The following is a 24,220-nucleotide window of genomic DNA, read 5'->3' as shown; positions in this document are numbered from 1 at the left end:
TATGAGAGCTAGGCATCAGAATCTAGTTTCAAGTCCTGTCTTTACTGCCTCTTATTAACTCTATTACTTTAGGGAACTCACTTATCCCCTTGTATGTAAAATGAGGATAATAACGCCTTTAGTACCTACTTCAGAGTCATTATAAAGAAACTTTGTAAATCTTAAAAATATTATGTACATGTAAGGAATTCTTTTGGGAAGCTGAGATACTCCTCTTCTGTCTTTCCTCAGAAACTGATTGCCTCTTTGATAATCACATAGATTAGAGGTGTAATGCAGCCCTTAGCAGATTTCCTAGCAATAGGATCTTAGCTGGGAGAGCTAGAGACAACATAACACACCAGGGTAGTAACCTGCTATGACATTAAAACATTTCTAATCTTAGTTTCCTACAAATATTCTGGAGCTAGGAACCCTCCTCTGGTAAAACTGGGATCATGGGAAAGAGCATGCCTAAGAGAGAAAATGAGATGAAGAATGTGAAAGAATGAACTTGTTTCCATTTTGTATAATTAATATAGACAGCAACAAAAACAATGGACAATGTTGCATTAAAGGGTTAATATCTAAAAGTAGAACACATTCATCAGGTGTAGGCTAAGACATAAGCATGAAAGGACAGCTTCTTTTAGCTGAAATACTAGAGTACCAGGCTCAGTTTCAAAGCAGATGAAAGCTGCCTTAAGTTTCTTATCATTCTGTCTGGTTATTCAATGAATTCTATTTTAAATGAAATGAGAATAACCTCTTAGACTAATGATTCTAATATCTTCCATCATATTTCCAACAATAACTGACCTGAATTAGCATTAGTCTTTCCCCTCACAGAAAAAGATTAAGCCATATTCTCTTTAAGAGACCCTCCTGGATCACTGCCTTGTCACGGTGGAGGGGCTTATGTAGTTCAATGAAATCATAAGCTGTCTTGCAGGGTTATCCAGGGGCACAGGTCATAGTGGAGAGTACTGATAAAAGATGATCTACTGGAGAAGAAGGAAATGGCAAATCATTCCCATCTCTTTGCCAGGAAAACCTCGTGGATCGTATTAAAATGCCAAAAAAAAAAAAAATTACATCAGAATGGCGTGCCATTCCACCCGGTCAAGAGAAGTCAGACACAACAGAATGACTCCCTTTTATAAGAATCTTCAAAAATCCATAAGAACTAGGGAGCAATTACACTCTGTGGCAGCTGAGCCAATATACCAATGGATGTATGAGTTGATATATGTATTCCCCCCTGCTCTGCAGGTCACAACCTATCCATGCTTGTCTATTCTATCCAGTTATTGTCCTGGCGCTTTCTAAAAGATGAAACATCAAAATCACGTAATCACAGAATGGGAAGAGACCCTGAAAAGCCATTTACATAGTCTGTCTCATTGCCTTAGAGAAGTCCTGATACTTTAGGAAATTCACAAACTTTTAAGATGCTTCTGAATGGGAATATTCAATACCAAGTACAGTCAAGCAATGGTTTCAATCTGGTAGGGCGGTCAGGAAATCATTTTTGTAGCAATAGTTAAGAGTTGCTATTTGTAGTAAAAATTAATAACAGAGGCAATCACCCTAATCAAATATTTACTAAGCTCTTGTTATATAAAGTACAACCACCACAATGGGCATTTGTTACATTTCTGCCCTTTCGTCAAATCATTTTTAAACTACTTCACTAGCTAGCTGTTCCCTCCAATACTCAGCAATTGGTAAACCGAGCCAGGAAAGATATAAGTAACTTTTAAAGTTAGAGGCTGCTTCAAAGTCCAAGGTAGTAAACTACTGAACCATGTTCTGTGATATTTTAATAAGCTGTTAAGTTTTAATGCCCTCATGTAGTTTGGTTAAAGTTGTTACTAGATAACTATAATGTCTATGAGCAAAATTTCAACATTACATGCAACATCAACACACAGGCTGCTCTTTTCATATTTTTTGTGTTCGAAAATCACGCATGCTGGTGCTAACGACTGGTTTACAATTCTAAAAGCAGGTGGCACACATCTTGCGAAGAAAAAAACGAGAAAAAATCTGGAGAAGCAACAGATGAGTATTAAAAAACAGGACAACAGCCTCTATGTGCCTTAATGCGGATCCGACAGTGGAAGGGTCTTAGTTCACACTGTCACTTTAGCTACCCCTGTTACCCAATGCAATGAGCAACCTGGGAACTCTCCACCCTCGATCTCCAGCCCGAAAAGGGTGTGCTCCCCCACTCCCTCGCTCACCTGGTTCACAGGGATCCTGAATCCGGGGTTTCACCTCTACCAGGCTGGGCTCTTCTGGACTGACACAAATTGCTCCCCCCTCCTCTGGGTCCTCTACCTTAGTCACTGTAAACTGAGGCATTTTTCGGACTCAGATTTTTCAGTTGCTTTGGGTTTCTTGTTGCCCTTCTTCCAGTGCCACTTTTCTCTGCTACCCAGCTTTAGGACTTCGCACAATAACTGGTGGAGATTGGGACAGGGAATGGGGAAGTCTTCTCCGCTCATGTGACCTACAACCCCAGAGGGGCGGAGGGGAGATGAGAGGACACGCCTTCCGCCTGTGTTTATCTGTCACTTAAAAGGATTAAGCACTCCACCTCTTATTGTTATTAAGTAGTAGAACTGAAGAGACCAAGTTAGCCACTTTCCCTGGGCTACCTGAAAACAGGTGACAGGGCAAGGTTCGTGAAACTGTCGGTCCAACAGCTGATTTAGTATTGTTTGTACCCTTTGGGTCATGGTACCAATTTTTGCTCATAAAAACTTTCAGGATGGGAAAATGAGGAGGTAGTTTACTTCATGCCCTCTGTCTACTATTCAGAAAAGAATGTTTTGTACATTGACCTGATAGGTCCTAGTTTTTAAGGTAAGTCTATTAATATCTCTCAGAACGGACATTTTAGGGAGGGCTTGCCAGAATCTTATATTTAGCATCATGATAACAACTCACATTAAACCTTTTCATTTGAGTTAAGTCCTTTCCTCAAACCAACCCTGTGAGGTCCATAGTCCCCATTTTGTAGATCAGGAAACTAAGCTTTAGAGGTAATGTAACTAGACAGAGGTCACAAACTAGTAAAATGTCAGAGGCAAAATCTGAACCCAAGTGCCCTGACACAGTCCAGTTCTCTCTGCTACACTAAAATCATTAATTCATTCACTCAAAAAATATTTATTGAGTTGAACAAAGTTATTGAGCTAGAATTTGAGGATGGGGGTTAGGGATTAGGTTTCACAAAAATTTAAGATACAGTTCCTACCCTCCTTAAACTTACAAATTTGATCAGTATATCCAGAATGAAAAAATATTTTCTCAAAGTATAAGTACACATATCAGTTTTATACTGTCAAAGAGTTTAAATTTCTTATGTTTTCATGGAAATTTCCCTCATTAAGAGGTATTTAACTTTCTTCAGTACCGAGTTAAAGAAATAATTGGTGCCAATCCTTGACATACGAGTTCAGGAAATTTTGTGTAATTTCTAAGTTCATATCTTCAGTTTATGACAGATTTTCTATTACCCAGTACCAGCTCTTTGCACCTTGACTTGGTATGCTAAATAAATTGAGCTTAGAGTTCACGTCCACTTTGATGATGTAATTAGTAGGCATTCTTTGCATTAGGGAATATATAGTATCTGAAAAACCTCTAAGAAGCAGCCCTCCAGCTCCAAAAAGCCAATACTTTTCTACCCCATATTGAAAAGGAATTACTTCAGGTTTATACTTTAATTGCAAGCTTATGCTAGCCAGCAGTCAGGAAATTTAAAGGTTTTAAATTTTAGACTTTTAATGCCTATACTTGTATAGAAAAAAGTTTGTCATCAATCTGTAAACCTATGTTACTAAACTGTTTCACTTTTGGACTAAACTTTAGAGTCTGGAACCAAATGCACTTTTGGTCATCTTCCTATGTATATCTTCTGTAACTACTGTACTAAGATTAAGCCAAATATTTTGATCAATTTATCACAACTGGCATAACAATTTATAGGCAAAGGTTTGAGAGTGAGTTTTGAATACGATATTTCTAGTGTCTTATCCTTCAGCCCAGCTAGCTATAAGGATATTAACAAGTTCAAGAGTTTTTAGAAAGAAAAACAAAGAGACAATTCATGGTTTGTAGTGAGAGATTTATTGCAAATGTAACCTTACTTCCACCCCAACCTAGAGTCTACACATGTGTAGTCCATCTTTTTACCAAGCTTATTGAGGCACTGTGCTTGGAAGTTTTGTGGAGAATGGGAATAGGTCTGTTGGCTGGGTAGTTTAGCCAGTATTCCCCAAATTTCATGGTTTTGCCCAAAACCTTGAGGATGAAAAGGTCTGTGAGAAGGAGAAGAATGCTGGGTGCATCAAGTGGAGGAATGGTTATGAAACCTTTTGGTCTCAGGACCCCTTTCCACTCAATGATTGAGAACCTGAAACAACTTTTGTTTATGTGGGCTACCATTCTTGGAAATTAAAACCTCTTAGTCCCTAGAACACATTGATGTTATAGAGGATACCATCAGCTGGGAGGAATGGTAGGCAGCATATGTAGTGAGGTACTATAGCAAGTGTAAGTTGGAAGACAAGGTGATAAACTGTACAGCTGACTCCCACCTGAGCTGGCAGAACACAAGGTGCTGACTCTTCTCACTTAGCTTTCTCTCCTCCAGGGTTCTTAAATTACTGAATGTTTAAAACACAGAATTACAAAGGAAACAAAATATATTGAAAGAGTTATCAAAATATCTTTAAAAAAATAACTTCTTGGAACCCCAGTTAAGAACTCCTACTCCAGGGAAAAGCCACCAATACAGAATCCTTTAACTTTATGTTTTCCCTTGTCCAAAAGAAGGGAGACAAGAGGAAGCCATCACCAGAAAAGGATTTTGATTTCTCTAATTGTTTTATTTTTACAATTGCTGTTATCTAAAATACACATATAAATCCTAGTGACCATTAATGCTAATTTGAGTTGATTACCATGTGCACTTATTAGAAAAGGCATTTCCCCTTTCAAAGGCAGGAGATACTTATTTGTTCAATAGAACTCCCTTGGGGGCTACAGCCATCCAGACAGAGATGCAGACACAGTCACAGTCACAGTCACAGACACAGACACAGACACACACACACAGACACACACACACACACACACACGGATACACAGACACAGACACACACTGTCATATTCTACGAGCCTACAAAAGTACCTCAGACCAAATATGGAAGCCTAGACTCATGTCTGTTCCTTCTGTGAAAGAAATCACAAACTCAGAAGAAATGGATTATAGGGAGAAAAAGTCACCTCTCCTTCATTGAGAAACTTAGTGTTCCCCAAACATTTAAAAAACCTACCTTTATCCAATTTGCTCTCTGCTGACTTGTGCTAAGAAAGGGAGAAAGTAAAGGCAGGCAGGAAATCTTAGGCTTCATGGACATACAACACATATACAGTACAATGGGGTGGGGGTGGGCACAAGAATTCTCCCTTCCATTATCTGTTGTTAAGAGGCAATAACACTGTTTTGCTCCATCTTTAGAAATTTTGCCAGAAGAAAAATGGAAAGGAAAAGGTAAAAAAGCAGCCTAATTCTTGATTAAATTCTTCTTAAAGGCCAGCAGAAAAGGGTGGCTCCAAGTCCTCCCAATAGTCTGAATCAACTGATTCATTTATAGGATGGAAGGAAAAGGACAAAACACGGCTGCATTGTTCTATCTTGAAGTCCTTTATAGGTGCCTTTTGTTTAAAGGGTGGTTCCAAATCACCCAATTCATTTTAGGGTAACCCCAGTCACTGAAACAATGAGAAATTCTCTTTTGCCAAAATGCCTGTTCACACCCTATATAGGGAGAGGTATAGAAAATCAAAGATTCTAAAGCTTACCTCCTGGTAAGCTCACCAAATTGGTCTGGAAACTCCCCGTTCAACCCCACCCAGTCCTTGAATTATAAGCCTGCATCATAAAATACAGGATTAACTCCATCGAAACCCACAAACATTTTGCAATTAGGCAATCTTGGAAGTAACTGAAATTACTTAACTGATTGAAAATCTTGTTTGAAAAAAAAAAAAAAAAGAAAATCTTGTTTGGCTATGCCAACCATACCACTCAAAACATTTGCTGTAGGAAATTCTATGGATTTATGAGAGTGAACCTTTTATTGGAAGATATTATAATACCAGACATTTGTCTAGTTTCCCATAGGGCACACCAAGTTGTTCATATTTTAATACTTCAAGATCTATCACAGTAGATAACAAGTCACATTTATTTATGGCACTTTATAGTTTGTAATGGGCAACTGGGTGACACAATGGATTGATCTCTGGACCTGGAGTCAGGAAGACCTGAATTCAAATCTGACTTCAAACACTTACTAGCTGTGTGATCATGGGCAAGTCACTTAACCCTGTTAGCCTCAGTTTCCTCATCTGTAAAATGAGCTGGAGAAGGAAATAACAAGCCACTTCATATCTTTGCCAAGAAAACCCCAAAAAGGGGTCATGGAAGAGTTGGACATGACTGGAAAACGTACAAGGGTGGGGAACCTTCAGCCTCAAGGCCACATGTAGCCCTCTTGGTCCTCAAGTATGGCCCTATGGCCCTTTGACTGAATCCAAACTTCACAGAACAAATCCCTTTAATAAAAGGATTTGTTCTATAAAACTTGGACTCAGTCAAAAGGCTGAACCCAAGGACCTAGAAGGCCACAGGTTCCCCCACCCCTGGAACAGTAACAATTTATAAAGCAGTGTCCTCGAGTCCACAAGCATGGAGTATCTACTATGTGACAAGCACTGAGGGTATAAAGAAAGGCAGTCCCTGTCTTCAAGTAGTTCACAATCTTTCCTCTTTAGGAAACCTAAACTGGATTAAAATAAGAGGAAAAAAGATAGCTAGATATCCTATTTTTGTTTTCCTTGGGTCTTAAACAAAAAGTACCTTTAGGGGACTTCAAGATGCAACAGTCCAACAGTGTTTTGTCCTTTTCCTTCCATTCCATAATTATAATAATCTAAATTCATTTTAATAATAGAGATTATCACTTTACCTTAGGCTAACGACAGAATTTTGGAATATTTTTAAAGAGATGAAACTGCATTATATTCACGTGAATTAGCTAATAGAAGAATGGAGAGCTAAGCCATAAATCTGAGGTATAAATGCTTTAACATATAGATTTGTAATTAGCCCATTCGTTAACTTAAAACAGATGTTGAAGGTACTGTTTGACATCTTTGTTGGTATTCAACCTTAGAGCAGATTATCTGTACATTTTGTTTACTTTAATTTGCCTAGCAAGCTCTTCTTTCTTAGAGTTTTAATGTAAATTTCCCCTCAGAGATAATCTTTCCATCATCAGATTAACTTTTATCTACCAGAAATAAGGCTAAAAATATAGAGTGAGACCAGACTTCCAAAAGCCTTGAATGCCAGGCTAAACAGTCAGAACTTGACTTGGCAAGCAATAAAGAGCTGGTGAAGAATTTTAAGCACGGGAGTAATATGAGTTAAATTTGGTAGCAGTGTCTGTGTTCCTCCGCTCCACTGTGATAACTGCTTCAATTTATTAGTGGTATGACAATGTCAAAGAACAGGAAAACAAAGGTAGTGAGGGATTAGAGGTGGGATCTGATAGAATATCCCTGGAAGGTGGAAATGGAAGGTTTCTACTAGAATGATAGTGGGAAAAGAATGGAAGTGACAAATGTATATGAGAGATTGTGGAAACAGTCTTGGTAGGTGACTGGAATACGGAAGGTGAGGAAGAGGGAAGAGTCAAACATAATATCAAAGCTTCTAGTATCAGAGAGTACTAGTGAATGATAAGATAAATTGACAAAAATAATGAAGAGGAGGAACAGGTTTAGACACATCCAGTCTTGAAAAGATGCTGTTGGCCTAAATCCAGAAACAAGACAAACTAAAATTACACCCCAAACCACTGTGAATGTCAACAATCATAAACTGATGTAATTTAAAAATATATATGGTATAAAAGACAAAATATTTCAGGTGTGACTGTACTTACATACACAATTCACAGGAAATCCTTTTACAATTGTTCCCACCCTAGTAATGGTAAAAACTCAGTGATCCCCAAGTTTTTCTATGAAGAACACAGGCTGAGAACCTATCTCTTAAATCCTCTAATAAAGAAAAGGAAGAGACCACAGTGGGATAGAAATGCTAGGTAGGGAGAAGACCCCAACTTAAGTCAACAAGCATTTATTAAGTGCCTACTTTGTGTCAGGCATTGTGCTAAGTACTGGGGATACAAAAGGGGGGGGAACAGCACCTGCTCTCAAGAAGATCACAATCTTTTTTTTTTTGGTGGGGGGAAGGTAGGGCAAGAAGCTCACAATCTTAATACAGAAGAAAACATTCAAATAACTATATGCAATCAAGATATATTGGGGATAAATTAGAGATCATCTCAGAGGGAAAGTATTAAGATTAAGGACAACTAGGAACTATGTGCCTTGCAGAAATTAGGACTTTAGCTGAAACTTGAAGAAGCCAGGGGAGCCAAGTGGAGGAAATGAAAAAGGACAGAGTTTTAGACATGGAGAATAGCCAGTGAAAATGCCTGGAGTCAGGAGATAGAATGTCCTGTACCAGGAGCAGCAAGGAGGTCAGTATCATTGGATCACAGAGGGCAGTAAGGTGTAAAAAGATTGGTAAGGTAGGAAGGGGTCAGATTATGCAGAGCTTTAAAAACCAGAGAACTTTCTATTTGATTCCAAAGGTGATGGGTAGACACTGAAGTGGCTTGAATAGGGGTGTGACATGGTCAGAACTGCACTTTAGGAAGAACAAATTGAAAGCTTAGTGACATGGTTACTTTCTACTTCATTCTGGTGCCATTCTGGTAATCATTTCATTGTGTCATTGGTGTGACCCTGAGGTTCTCAAAGGCTATGCCAATAGAACATAAGCTCTGGCAAGCTGGAAAGGCCTTAAGTGCAGGTCTAGTTACAGAATGGTTCCCCAAGGACCAGCCTAACTTATCCTCAGAAAGCTGGCTACCAGATAATTATTAAATACAAATATGTATATGTCTGTGTGTGTATATATACATATATATACACATACATATAGGGATATGTGTATATAAATGTATACACCAAGGCATGGAGGATTTTTCATCTGTGATTGTGTATATACTGTTGTGTATATAATTGTTCATGAGAACCAGGGCAGTGCTATATGGCAGTGAAGTGGCATAGTAGCTAAACACTGATAGTTGAGCTGAGCTAATAGCTCACTGTTATTCAGATTTTTCTGTAAAAGCAGTATGATTCCTAAACTTGTCCCCTATTGCCACTGAAGAGTAGCACAATGCTAACATTGAGGCTAAAATTCCTTTCAAATGCTGCAGTCAGGTTGTGTACTGAAGCACGACATTGGAGACCCCTTTTCTAAAATATTTGCTGCATCAAAAACAGGAAGCTAGTAAACACAACAAGTAGTTTATGGTAATAAACTACTATTATGCAATGTTGTCAAAACTAAGGACATATTTCTTAAAAAGTAAAATGCAAAGTAAAGAGAATCCAAAACTAGATTTCTTCTCCTCTTTGCCTAACTCTAATCTATCCACAAGAAACAAAAACATTTTACAAAGTACCTCCTTATAGCTAGTGATTTTGCATATAATATGTGAACATTAATTTTAGAATAAAACTAGCTAAATAATGCTTTAATGTTAACTCAACACCCACAATGAAGTAGGCGCTGTACACAGTACACAGTATACAACACAATACAGTAACTACAAAATGAGGTTGTCTACATACCTGGATAACTTAGTTTGGAGAGAGAGTGAAGTAAACTATTACTACAAATCCAAACTTAATATTTGTTCTTGTCATTGTTTCAACTGTTTGTGACCAAATTGGGGATTTTCTTGGAAAAGATACTAATTTGCCATTTCCTTGTGCAGCTCATTTTACAGATGAGGAAACTAAGACAAACAGGGTTAAGTGCCTTGCCCAGAGTCAAACAGTGTCTAAGGCCAAATTTGAACCCAGGTCTTCCTGACCCCAGGCCTGGTGCTTTTATCCACTGTCACCTACCTGCCATGCAAATTTATTATAGATCTTTCTAACTGGAAAGAACAAAGCAAAGACAAAGACAAGACAAAATATTAGAGGAATGGACTGATTAAAGCTCAGATAGCTCTTGAGGAAGCATCATAAGCAACTGGTTCAAAAAGAAAGGGAGAAGAATCAAGGATTTGTCTTTGATCCCTTTATTGCAAAAGCTATTCAGATCTGTTCACAACATGAGACTACTGATGTTGATAAATTAAATGACAAATATATCAGTGTCACAACTAGAACTGAAAAATTTGATATCAAAGTCAGTAAGCTGGGAAAAATAGGAAAAAGGAACAGCAGATTTGGCTTAGTAAGAAGCTTTGTACCAATCTTCTTGGGATAGCCAGTTTGTAAGTGATGGGGAGGAATGTTTTCTCATAGATTGGTTTTGTTGTGAAGTAAGAAAGGATGAAATCACAGATTTGCACTAATTAAAAATGACAATAAAACAATAGAAAATTCCTTTGCTACAAATATAGATCCTAAAATATCCATGAGAACTCAAGAAAATAACCTATATTGGAACTGGGACATTAATAAAGACATAATTCTTGCCTCAAACCACCAAGACATAACACTGATCCATAAAGATTTGAGAACAATGTTTTCAATAGATGTCATCATACCGAGTATAAATAGTCAACAAACTAGATGGAATAAAAAGCTTTCAAAATACCGAGACCTATTGGAAGAAATTAAAACCACATGAGAACAGGACAAGGTAGATGTCATCCCTGACATCCTATCTGCTACTGCAGTTGTGAAGATGCTTTCAGTAAGTCTAAAGATGATAAGCTTATATCATAATACTGTTATTCACTTTAAAAAATCCCTAGAATCTTTTTCTATTCACCAGTATAACAATCTGAAGAATATTAAATGTAAGAGAAAAATTTTAGAATAGCGAATTGTCCTTGAACAAAAAAGATGAGAAGATGAGATAGCTTATAATAAGAATGATAGTTGACATTTACATAGCATTTCAAGGTTTATAAAACTTTTTAATAAACTATCTCCATTTAACAGATAAGGAAACTGAAACTCAGTTCCAGGTCATAGATACAGAGTGGACTAAGGAGGGGAATCTGCATATAGTGGAAAGTACTCCATAGTAACAAGTGGTTGCAGGCCCAAAGCTGTTTACTGAGCAAGGAGCAAGGACAAAACCAAGCAGAAGCTGTGTGGCTCTGACCTCTAGGAGCAAAGAGTGGTTTCAGTTCCAGCTTCTAGTCCACTCTGAAGCCTGCAGTGGAATGACTAGGGCAGGAATCCTACACCAAAGAAGATTAGAGTTCTTTAACTCTGAACCTGCAGAGCTTTCTAGCTGGATGATAGTAGCTGAGTCCAATACCACTACACTATAACTTCAAACCCAACCAACCAGTGCAGGCTGACAGGTCTGTTGCTCAGACCTAAGCCCAAGTTAGGAACTTGTAGAGCTCAGACCAGGAAGGCAATAATCAGACTGTCCTGAATCAGGCCACTCTGGGGACCCTGAAAACTTGCATTTCCCTAGCCTGAGCTTTCCTAGAGGTGCTGGAATAACAGTAAGTATCTCAGTATCTCAACAAAGCAGCAATAGGAACCTAGAGGGCAAAAGGTCAGCCCAGATATTTCTAGAAGTATGCTGAGCTAGGACCTAACATAAAGTCCAAAATCAAGAAGCAGGCTAGAAGGATGACCAAGCAGAAAAAAGAATTTCACCCTAAAAAGCTATTATGGTAACAAAGTCACAACATCTACAGGCAAAGCCTCAAAGAAAAATACAGTTTGGGTACAAGTTAAATTCAAATTCCTACAAGAAATGAAGAGTTTAAAAAAGAGTTTAAAATGTTTTTATAAATGAGAATGCTAGAGGTAAAAAAATTGGAAAGAAGTGGAAGGTAGGGAATAAAGAATAGGAAAGGGAATTAAATGCTTGTTGTGATATAAAACCTTAGTCAAGAGACTCCCTGAAAATCAGAATGGACCAAACAGAAAATGCCATAAGACAACAAGAAATATAAAAACAAAGTCAAAAGACTGAAAGAGAAGAAAATATAAGCTATTCATAGTAGAAACAACTGACCTGGAAAACAGATTGAGGAGAAACAATTTAAGAATCAATGGACTATCTGAAAACCATGCCCTCCAAAAGAACCTAGACATTACATTTCAAGAAATCATAAAACTGCCCAGATCTTTTAGAACTAAAGGTCATAGGAGAAATAGAATCAACTGGACACCTCAGGCAGGAAACCCTAAAATGAAAACTTTTTAAGTACCAAGGAACCACAGTCAGAATAACAAAATATTTTAGCAGTCACCACAATAAAGGAGTGGAGAGCTGGGAATACAATATTCCAAAAGACAAAAGAATTGATTTACAACCAAGAATAACTTACACAGACAAACTGAGTATAATTCTATAGGCAGGAAAATGAACCTTTAATGAAACAGAAGATTACATATTCATGATGTAAAGAGCAAAGCTGCAGAAAAACTTTGAAGAGCAAACACAGGAGTCAAGAGAAACACAAAAAAGTATTCAAGAGCAAACAATCAAAAGGTATGAAGCAAAGATAAACTGTTTATACTCTAATAAGGGAATATGTGTCCCCTCAGCACCCTATATTATCATAAAGAGTCATAGGAGTCTAATTGTGGGAGTGGTTCTGTTATGTTCTGATGAGTTTAAAAGAAGAATGGAAAAGGAATATACTAGGAGAAAAACGGAAGAGGAAGGTTATGGAAAGTTATTTCACATAATCAGAGTATAAAAGTAGAAGTCAATACAATGAGGAAAGAGTAGGGGAAATAGGTGACACTCTAATATGAAATGGACAAAGGAGGAAAGAATACACACACAATTGGATACGGAAATACATTTTGTTCAAAAAGGAAACAGAAGAGAAAAAGGAAAGAGGGATGGAGGAGGACTGGAATGAGAGAAAAGGCAGAGTAAAGGAAAGGTTAGTCCTAACCAAAACAAACTAAGGATGTACAAAAATATTACCAGCAACTCTTTTTTGTGGTAGCAAAGAAATGAAAACTGAGAGGGCACCCGTCAGTTGGGGAATGGTTGAAAAAGTTATAGTTTATGAGTGTGATAGGATATTATTGTGCTGAAAGAAATGAAGACGACAATGGTTTGAGAGAAACCCGAGAAGACTTATATAAACTGATGCAAAGTGAAATGAGCAGAACCAAAAGGACAATTTATACTATAAGAATATTGAAAAGAAAAGCGACTTTGAAAGATTTAGGGAGTCTAATGCAAGAACCAACCACAATTCCCAAGGATTCATGATGAAACATACTACCCACCTTATGATAGAGAGATAATGTACTCAGAGTGAACATTGAGAAGTTGTTTTGTCTGTATGTTTTTTGTTTTTTTGGCCTGACATGAGAATGAGAACAAATGAGAATTTGTTTGGTTTGACTCCAGATGTTGATAACAGGAGTTTTGTTTTTCTTTCTTTCTCAATGGAGTAAAGAAGGAGGTAGAAGGGAGAAAAAGCAGATTATCATTGGAAAAAAATCTAATTTAAGAAAGGCATAGAAACAGGAGGTGGAATGTCATGTGTAAGGAAATGGCAAGTAGTATAGTTTGGCTGGGTTGCAAAATGTCTGGAGGGGAGGGAGTAGTAAGTCTGGAAAGATAGGCTGGACCAGATGGTGAAGAGATTTAAATAGAAGACTTTGTATTTGGGCAGGTTGGTGGTACAGTGGCCTGAAATCAGGAAGACCTGAGTTCAAATATGGCCTCAGATACTTACTAGTTGTGTGATGCTGGGCAAATCACTTAACCTCTGTTTGCCTCAGTTTCCTCATCTGCAAAATGGGGACAATAATAATATCTACTTTCTAGGATTACTGTGACGATCAAATGAGATAATATTTATAAAAAGCTCTTAGCACAGTGCCTGGCACACAGTTAACACTACACAGATGTTAATCATTAAAATTGTTATTAAATTGATCCAAGAAACAATAATCAGTCATTGGAGCTTCCAGTGCTTTACTATCATCACTTTAGCAGTTATGTGGAGTATGGGTTAGAGAGGAGAGGCTGAAAGCAGGGAGATCAGTTAGTCCAAGTAAAAGGTGATAAAGACCAGAACTATGGTGATTAGCTTGTGAACAGTGAGAAGGGAATAGAGATGAATGATATTAAGGAGACAGAAATGACAAAATTTGGCACTGGTTAAACACAGAAGGTAAGGGAGAGTCGTTGTGACTAGAATAGTGCTAGACTCCATAGAAATAGGAAAGTTAGGAAGACAGGAGAGTTTGGGGAAACATATATGCCTGTATTTCTATCATTTGTCTATTTTGGCCATGTTGAGTATGAGGTGCTTATGGGTTCATTGAAAATTGCTAATAGGCAACTGGTCATGTGTGACTGGAGCTCAAATAAGAGACCAGAATGGATATACAGATCTGTACAAAGATCATAATTTTAATTCATGGAAGCAGGTAAGGATGGATGGGGTAGGGCAGTGAAAGAGAGAGAATGAGAGAGAGAGAGCACGTTACTACTATAGAGAGCCCTGGGGACTCCCAAAATTAGGGGATGGCACATGGATGATAATCAAATAATGCAAATTGAGAAGTAGTACCTAGACAGATGGAGGAGAATGAAGAGAGAACAATGTCATGAAAACCCAGAGAGAAAAGTGTATCCAGGAGAAGAGAGTAGTGGTCATTGTCATTTGCTACAGAGAGGTCAAGAAGGATGAAAACTCAGAAAACAAAACATTGGATATGGTGATTAAGAGATCACTATAAACTCTGGAGAGAGTAGTTTTAGTTAAGTGATGAAGTCAGAAGCCACACTGCAAGGGGTTGAGAAATAAACGAAAGATGTCCTCTCTTCCTACTTTACTGAGAAAACAGGAGGATCCAAGGTGAGTTGTCTCTTCTTCCCCACTCAATACCTCAAAACTCCTTACATCTCTACCTATCCTTTGCTCCTGTCTGAAGAAGAGGTGGGCCTTCTCCTATAAGCCTCCTACTATACCTGAGTCCTGAATCCCAATCTCCTGCCATCTCCTCCAGGAGCTTGCCTCATTGATTATCCCATCTTGAAAATCTTCAGTCTCTATCCCTACTAACACAAATGTGAAAAAATCCATGATTGACCCTGACATCCCTTCAAGCTATCACTCCATAATCTCTCCTTCCTTTTACTCCTAAACTCCTAGAAAGAATCATCCACATTGGACACTCTCCCCTCCCCCAGTTTCTGACAGAACTCTCCCTAATCTCCCATCTGGCTTCTCCTCCTTAGGCTTTTTTGCTGGCTCATAATCCATCTCCTTTTCTCCCTTTAGTGTTTCCCAGGGTTTGTCCTGGACTCTCTTGTATTTATGATCTTGTCTTCTGTCTTTACTTGATCTTGTCTTCTGTCTTTACTATCTCCTTCTTGGAGATCTCATTAGCTTCCGTGGGTTCAAAGATCATCTCTGCGCAGATAACTCAAAAAATCTCTAAAATTCAGTCCTTATCTCTTTACTGTACTCATGCATAAACAACTGAATGCTGGATATCTCCTCCTAGTCATCCCTTAGGCACCTTAAGCTTAGCATGTGTGAAACAAAATTATCTTCTGCCCTAAATCTGCCTTTCATCCAGATATTCCTATTTCTGTCAGGAGCACCACCATCCTCCCAGTCTTCTAGGTTCAATCCTGGAATCAGCTCAATTCTTTCCTGTCTCTCATATCTAATCACTTATCATATCTTGTCAATTCTACCTCATCAACATCTCTTGCATCACTTCCCTTTGCCCTGCTTCAAAATTTCAACTCTTGAAATCTTCCCTGATCTCCCCAGTTCTTAGTGTTCTCTTCAACTTCGAATGACCCTGTATTTTCTTATCTGCATATATGATGCATTCCCAACAAAATAAAGGTTCCTTGAGGACAGGGACTATTTCTTCTTGGTCCTCAGTACCATGCATATAACATACACTTAATAAATGTTTATTCAACTGAATTAAAATAGGAGCATAATAGAATACAGGTACCTGTAGTTAAAATATAAAGATACTGAAACATTTACTCAGAAGGATAACAGCAAAATAAAAAAATTAAGATATAGGAAAGAATATTAAAATTTTTACCAATAACTCAAAAATAAGTACATAAGGCAAGTAGGAATAAGCTGTTCTTCCCAACAACTAGAATTGTAGATTGGGAAGTTCTATCACAGGAGAAATTCTTGGGTAAAGTGTGAAATTTATGGGAAAGGGATGGAATCCTACAGTGACAGAGCAATGGAAGAATCAAGGAAGTAAAAAGGGTAAAAAAAAAATCCACAGAATTAGAAAAAGTCTAAATTTTAAACAGATTTTAGTTGATCTAGAGGGAGTTAAGAGGTTATTGAGGTTAATAATGAAAACAGCACTTACATTTATATAGTGCTTTAAAGTTTACCAAGAACACTGTAAAGACAAAAAACTTTGAAAGACTTAAGAATTCTTATCAATGTAATAACCAGCTGTGATTTCAGAGAACCACTTATGAAGCATGCCATCTCCTACCCATCTCCTGACAGAGAAATTGACAGATTCCAGGTGCAGAATGAGATTTTTTTTTAAACATAGCCCATGGAGGAGTTTGTTTTTCTTGTCTAGTCATATTTATTACAAAGAGTTTTCTCTTTTTGCGGGGGTGGGGGGTGGAGGGGAGAGGGGGCTCTGAGTGAGAGAAAATAGAATTTTATTAATTGAAAAAACAGTAAAAAAAGTTTATCATGCAGTACAGATATATTCCCTCATTCGATCCTCAAAACTAATGCCTAAGGTAGTTAACACAAGTGTAATTATCCCTATTTTATAGCTGAGGAAAGTTAAAATTTAGGTGTGCGAAGAGCCTTGACTGAGGTCACATACAGCTGGCAGCTGATAGAAATGTAGCTGTGATTCAATAGTCTGGCACCTAAGGCTATTCCAAATATGGTATCCCTATCTCCCTTGCCTTTTCGTATATTGCTCCCCCACATATATTCTAAACTCTAGCCAAACTAGACTACTTGCCATCCTGTGTATTTTTATGTCTTCTTGACTGTTCTCACCATTCCTGGAATCTGGGATTATTTTACTTTTGTCCTGCTCTCTTTGATTAAAGCCCAACTCAAACACTACATCTGAATACCCCACTTATTAATGACCTTTCCTTCCTGAAAGACCTCAAATAGTCCTTCATCTATACTTTTTTATGCATTTATCATATATTGTAGTTTTGGTTCTCATCTGTGATTTTATAGGTGCAGGTAGCATTCCCTTTACTAATACAAACTTAGAAATGTCATTCAACTTATAATTTTAGAGTTGCTTGAGATACCATTGGTTAAATGACTTGTCTCAGTTCACAAAGTCAGTATATGTCAGAGTTGGGACTTCAGAACAGCTGTTCTTGACTCTAAAGATGGCTCTCTCCTCCATACCATGTAGTCTATCATGTGTTACTTTGTACTTTTGACATTGGAGATGTCATATTCCCATACCAGACTATAAGCTTCATCAGGAAGGTAACATGGTTTATGAAAACTTTGTATTTCCCCTGTGCACCAAACATAGTGCTCTGCATACACCAGGCAATTAATAAATGCTGACTTTTATACCAAGTTTTGTCTAGCTACAGACCCAAAGATAGTGTAAAGATTTTTTACTTTGTTTACTCCACTACCACCTTGAAGAATACATGTAGGACATTCAAGTAAGTAGGAAAATTTGTACTGGGTGACTGTCACAATAAAGATCCCCATGAATGAAGAAAAAAAAATTGTTGGAGAAAATAGAAAGCTAGTCAGGAAAAAGGAGAAAACAAAAATCTAATCATTAGATTTTTCAAACATTTCAAAGACATAGAGCAGGGTAATTCCTCTTCTGAGTAGACTGGGATGACTGACATCACAATGGAATACTGTCAAAGAGAGTTATGCTATAAATTCCATACTGGCATTGGAGTGTGATTTGGGTGTCACTCATTTTTCTAATATGAAACCAATCACATGTATTATAGCCTGTTAAAGAACATTCAAAGCTATGTTAACAATAGTATCCTGAAAAAGATCTAGTTCTGCAAGAATGACAAACTGCTGAAAAAATATCCAGTTAAGGTGAAAATTATATTTTATAATGCAACTGATAAAAATTATGGAATGTAAGTCAACACTCAGCTAAACGGTAAATAAGCATTTTACTTCAGTTACAAGATACATTCAAACTTTATTGAGCACCATTAATTTGTAAGCCCACAAGGTCTGTTATTTAGACTTACAAACCTAAATACAGTATGAGTAAAGAGGAAGAAACATTACAAAATATATTTTGAAAAGCTAACAATGTGAACTCCATTAGGTAGCTGATTTCAAATATTTTATTACAGTGTCTAAATCTTACATTTTATAGTTCAAAATTATTAAGCCCTAACTGTAACATCCCCATAGAAGCTGAATTAATCAAGGCTAAGCAAATTCTGCGATTGAAATAAATCAACCTTCTCTTGTTTAGAGAAGAGAAAAAAACACAACAGAATTAAGAACTAAAAATCATTCCCCCCATCTTCAAAGTAACATTTCTGAACACACACACACAAAATGATAAAACAGCCCCTCTTCCAGAAGTTTACACAATTCAATCATAAGCTAGTGCCTATGATTCAAATTACAGTAAAATATTTTTAAAATAAGAACTATCTTAAAACAAACCAACAGCTATCTTTAAGAAACTTTACCAAAAAGCTCCAATCTAGTTAATATACAACAAACAATGGAAACCCAGGGAAGCACAGTACAGTGGTTCTCAAACTTTTCTAGTCCATAACTTTTTTTTTTAGCACTACTACTATAACCTCATGCCATTTTCACTTCCTTCTTCACTTCTTTCCCCTATAACAAATAAGAAAAAACAAGGCAGTATGACCCATAATACTATGTTAGGAAGAAGAAAGGAAGACCTGTCAAGAACAAGCTATATAAGGCCTGTGCACTACCATAAGAAGGGAGGCTCATCTGGTATTTAAAGGGAAAGAGGTTATTTGGAAACAAGTTTCTACAATCCCTTCAGAACTCTCTGCTTTGAGAAACACTGATCTGGAATTGAGCAATAACAGCGATCATCTGCAACCCTACATGACCTTGTGCAAGCACTTTGCATTTTAGCCTTTCTGGAAAATGTGAACTACTTAGAAAGGATACTGGAAGACAAATGATAATTATACTATATAATAACATTCTGAACCCTTTGGAGGAAAGGCAACCTATAAATCCAAAAAAATGATCACTGCTTAAGCAATCCTAAAGCCAAGTACAACCTCCTGAATTTCACAACCAAGCATTTTTTTAGGATAAAAAAGAAAAATTAGCTAATAGCGATCTTCTCTTAAGCAGAAAACAGAAACATCATTTTGATTACTCTTGAGAAAAATAAGGAACTCAGAATAGTTTGCTACATGAACAACAGTATTTTCCATAGTTAGGTACTTATGCTCACAAGGCCAATAGCCTCCAAGCTCCAAATTTTCTTCACAATGAGGGCTTTCTATGGTTTTAATAAAAGGATATCAATCTCACCTAAATACTACTTGATGGAAAATTTCTTCACAGCTGGTAAGCGTCCCGGTTGAACAGGGTAGCTACAAATGTATTCTTCCCAGGTTGTTCTTTCACTTACCTTCTGTAACATCTCGGGGATTGGAGGTCCGGTCACTGGCTGGATCCACAGCTATAGTTGCCAGTGAGGTGGTTGCCCCTGACATTTCACTCATCGGCTCACTACGGCTGGTTTCGGGAACACTTTCCCGGGAGCTGAACCGAACACGGGAACTGGAACGAGAGCTGAGGTCCGGGCTGGTGTCTGACAAACCTGGAATGTCATCGATCTTCGTTGGTGTCACCATAAACCGAACTGAAGCCATCTTGGTGGTGGTTTCTGGAGGATGCATTTTTTTTTTAAAGAACAAGAAAATAGCAAAACAAAACAAAAAAATCCTTCCTCCTATGCAGATTACTTTTAATCTTGACGTTAGTAATAATAAACTTAATCCTTGGAACAAACACAAATCAACCAAAATAAGAATATTCCTAATCAGAAAACTGTCCAAGAGTACTAGCCAAATACACAAATCACCAGGGGAAAAAAAAAAACGCCAATTGTGTGGAACTTCGTTCCTTCAGAATGAGTAGATATTTAGAGAGCTCCCTTGGCCCTAAGTTGAAGGCTCACAGCCATAGTCTCTGGTTTGGTAAGTGACACTACCCTTCTCCCCCCCCTCGCTCTCCCCCAGGTTCTGGCTGAGGTAGTCGTTTATCAGGTGAGTATCCCAGGGTTCTAGTTGCAGAAGAAACGTGCAGGACCACCGTTATCAGGTGAACATAGCATGGATCTGGTTACCAAAAGGTGTGCACCCAGCCACCTGTTGTGTATCAGGTGAATACCCCACAGGTCTGGCAGGGAGGAGGCGTGTGCACCGACACCCGACGTTTTTGAGGCAGATAATCCACTTGGGTCTGGTGAAAAAGGTGCGCATGCATAACGGGAAAAATATCCCACACCACTTTGATGGAGGAGGTGAAGAAGATGGATGGGAGAGGCAGAGGAGGAGGAGGAAGTAGGAAGGGATGAGGAAGAGGGGGCCAAGGAGTAAAGAGGATTCCAGAGGTGCCCAGCTGCAGGGGGGCGTGCGGGAGCAACCTGCCCGTTGTTCTCCAGGCAGCGTGGTCACACCGGGGTCTGGTAGAGAAAAGCTAGCGGACAGACCCAGCCCAGGCTGTGGCTCAAGGATGTGGCAGGTAGATCGTCCCCAGTCATCAGTCGAGCCCGCCGACTGGTCACTCACTGGGTTTCTCGGGCTGGTGATAGGACAGGGCCCCCTTCCTCTCCCAGGAGACTTCCTCCCCCTACCAGGGCCCTGGCACAGCTCAGCCCCTCGCCGGCCTTCCTCCGCCAGACACGGTCGCTGCGTGTCCCTTCGGGTCTCGGGCAGAGGAGGTGATGACAACGCAGGTTGTCCTCCGGTTCTAAGAGAGGCAAGGATGGAGGAAAGGGCGAAGAGGAGGAGGAAGAGGAGGAAGGGGAGGAGGAAGAGGAACAAGAGGAGGATCTTTCTATCAGGTGCTGAGATCACAGGAGCCCAGCTGATGTGGGATGCGCGCGCAGCGGTTGTTTACTAGACGGGTAACTGTTTCAGCCGCGGCAAATTAGGGCCAAGGAGGCGGGGCTTGACGCGTCTGACGCGCCAGGGGAGGCGGGGGGAACTAAGTGGAGAGAGGGGCTCGCGCAGCCTTCTACCGGGGCCCCGCCCTCCCTGTAACCATCCGCTAGGAAAGTCACTCCTCCTCCTTCCCCACGCCTAGGTTGGGCTCCAGCCCGGCGCTGCCCCCTACCCTGGAACCGCTCTAGTTCGAGGCTAACGGGATGGGACAGAGCCTGCGGCGGCGCAGCGGGGAACGCTCTGAAGAGCGGAAGAGCCCCGCCCCGAGCCCCGCCCGGCCTCTGGCTGATGTACTTCCGCCCCGCTACCCGTCACTGAGGCTTCGGGACTGCGGGCCGTTCTCAGCGCGCCCACTAGCGAGCGTACTGCGGGACCCTGTGCCCCGGGTGATGGGCGGGTGTGGCGAGAGATGTGAGGGGGGCGGAGCCCCGGAAAGAAATTGTTGACTTGTACGGGGGCGGATGGCGGGCGGGGGGGAGGACCTCAGGGGAAATAAGGGGCGGGCTGAGTGGCAGGAACGAAGTCACTGGGAGGACTGACTGGAAAGAGCCTTGCACCGGGAGGGTAGGAACCTTAGACAAATTAGTCAACCTCTCCGGGCCTCAGTTTCCTTACCTATAAAATGAAACGGTTGGACTTACAAGGTTCCTTCCAGGTTTAGCTCTGTGGTGGAAAAAGTCCTAGTTCTGGGGTCAGAGGATCTGGATTCAAATGCTGCCTGTGACTCCTTTGTGACTTTGGGCAGCTCACTTAACCCTCTTTGGGCCTCAGTTTTCCTGGACTAGATGGTGTTTAAGGTCCCTTTCTTCTCTAGATCTTCGCTTCTTCTATAGTAACAACAGCATGACTGATCATCACTCTGGAAAGATCAATAGTGATTTCTACTTTCAATGATTGGTTTCCGCGGGGCGAGAGCATAGGATTTAGAGCTGAAAGAAGAGGAAACCTTTGAGATCATTTAGTCCAGCCGGTTAGGAAACAGTCCCTGAGAAATGAAGGGACATGTCCAAGGTCACACAGTTGGTGAAATAGATTCAATGCTTTGTCTATTACACATATATTACCCCATACCTGAGTAACTCATACGATTTGAAAGTTAGAACAGACCTTAGAATTTCATTTCATCCTAGAAGTGTGGTGAAAAGATCACCGATTTTGTTATCAGTTAGGGTTTCTATCCTAGCTCTGCCACCTGTGGCTTCCCACAGGATCCAGTTTCCTCAGATGTAAAAGTGCTGGACTAGATTTCTAAGGCTCTTCAACATTAATGAATAGCTTCGTTTTACAGAAGAGACTGTCAGAGGTTAAATGACTTGCCCAAGGTCAGCACTAATAAATAGCAGAGCGCTGCTTGAAATCTGAAGTCTTCTGACTCCAAATTCAGACCTTCTTCCAATATGTTACTGGAAAATTGCTGAAAGCATTATTTTCTATGCCTTCCTAATGACTCTTGATCTTTGTTATAGGCATCTAGTGTAGCATTTGTGGAGGTAGAATGAAAAAAGTAAAATACTAACTTGAAAATTGCCTGAGAGGTACAGGGTTCAGAAACACACAGTTGAAAACTCCAAGTTTTTAACATTAGCTTATTTGGTGTTCCCTGGGAAAATATTGTTAGAGACTTAACCCCTAAAGCATAGGACCCTCAAGGTGAGTATTGGAAATACATGGTTTGAATGATATTAGTTAATTTTTGTTATTGTTTATAAGTGTTATAACCTTACTGCCCAAATTAGATCTTAAGTTCTGTTGGGAGTAGCGAATATATTTTCAGTAGTAGAATAAATAATTCTAAGAGGTGGAAGGGACATTAGAGATAACAGATAACTCCCAGCTCTGGGCTCTTTCCATAATGCCACTTAAATACTTGTCTTAAAGTATGTGACTTCTCATGGTGTTCAATAAATGTAGATTGGCATAAATGGACTCATTTGGGTATTATTTGGCTTATTAGAATGTTAAATGTTCTCAGATACTAGCGTATGTCTGCTTTTGCTTTTCAGGCCAGCCTTGAGTCCTTCCTCCTCACATCTGGTTTAGGCAGGATTGCATTAAGCAAACAGCCCTGGGAATAAATTAACATGTACATCCAGATTTAGCAATACTTTAGTTTGCAATTAAAGTTTAAGCCGGGAAACCCTGCTCTTATTTCCAAATGACCCACAAAACCTCACAGTCCAGCTCTTTAATACTTAAGCAGCCATGTAGGAAAGAGGAAGAGATTATTGTAATTTAGAGAATGGAATTCCCATTTAATGTTGAAGCTAATCATCTTTCATATAGCTTTCAATTCTCCACTGTGCCCCACAGCACTATCTTCTGGCCTGCTTCCAAGCTGCACACAGCTCTGACCCATTTTAGACTTCCAATCACAAAATTATAGGGGCTTGGAAGCCCTTGCTTTCCCAAAAGGTTAACATGCCCCTTCAGCTAGGATTGCTATTAAGCCAACTCCAGAGATAAGGTGTCTAGACTGCTTTTTCCTAATTAAGAACTTTATTTGAACATATCACTACTTTCTGATACCTTACATTTGCATAGCACTTGACAGGGTACCAAGTGCCTTCATATATATGATTATGTGCCCAGTAGGCTACAAGATAAATAGGGCAAGTGTTATTCCCATTTTACAAAAGAATGAACAGATTCAGAGAAACTGTTACCTCCTCAAGGTCATACAGCGGGTGAGTGGTAGAGGCGAGTTGCTGACCCAATCCAGTTCTTGTTCTTTGATCAATTCAACAAACATTTTTAACAGCCTATTGTGTACAGGACCTTGTTTTGACTAAGGGATCTTTTTTTAGGGGGTGGGGATAGGAAGCAGTGTGAACCAATGCTTGATTCCATCAGTATGAAGAATGGAAATGCCCTTAGCAAAACATTAGCAACTGACTATATAAGCTTAGAAAGTTGACTGGGATGTTGTCAGGTTAAGTA

The 24,220-nt window shown here is 39.3% G+C and overlaps 1 protein-coding gene across 3 annotated transcripts in view; it reads right to left on the bottom strand.

Moving 5' to 3' along the window:
* SLC12A6 (solute carrier family 12 member 6) overlaps nucleotides 1–20,994 on the bottom strand; it is a 91,922-nt gene extending 70,928 nt beyond the window's left edge. Inside the window, exons 1-2 of one of the 3 annotated variants that reach the window (XM_036735450.1) lie at nucleotides 20,974–20,994; nucleotides 19,744–20,001 (exon numbers count right to left, since the gene is read on the bottom strand). In XM_036735450.1, the coding sequence (XP_036591345.1) occupies nucleotides 19,744–19,987 (244 nt within the window). In that variant the 5' untranslated portion in view covers nucleotides 19,988–20,001; nucleotides 20,974–20,994. Of the gene's footprint in view, nucleotides 1–2,225; nucleotides 2,391–19,743; nucleotides 20,032–20,973 lie in introns of those variants that run through there. The other 2 variants (XM_036735447.1, XM_036735448.1) reach the window with 2 other exon arrangements.
* Nucleotides 20,995–24,220: the final 3,226 nt, after the last annotated feature.

The sequence above is a fragment of the Trichosurus vulpecula genome, chromosome 8 (genome assembly GCF_011100635.1).
Source record: "Trichosurus vulpecula isolate mTriVul1 chromosome 8, mTriVul1.pri, whole genome shotgun sequence".
Classification (NCBI taxonomy): domain Eukaryota; kingdom Metazoa; phylum Chordata; class Mammalia; order Diprotodontia; family Phalangeridae; genus Trichosurus; species Trichosurus vulpecula.
The sequence above is the reverse complement of the archived record's forward strand: the minus strand, read 5'-3'. Positions and strand labels throughout refer to the sequence as shown.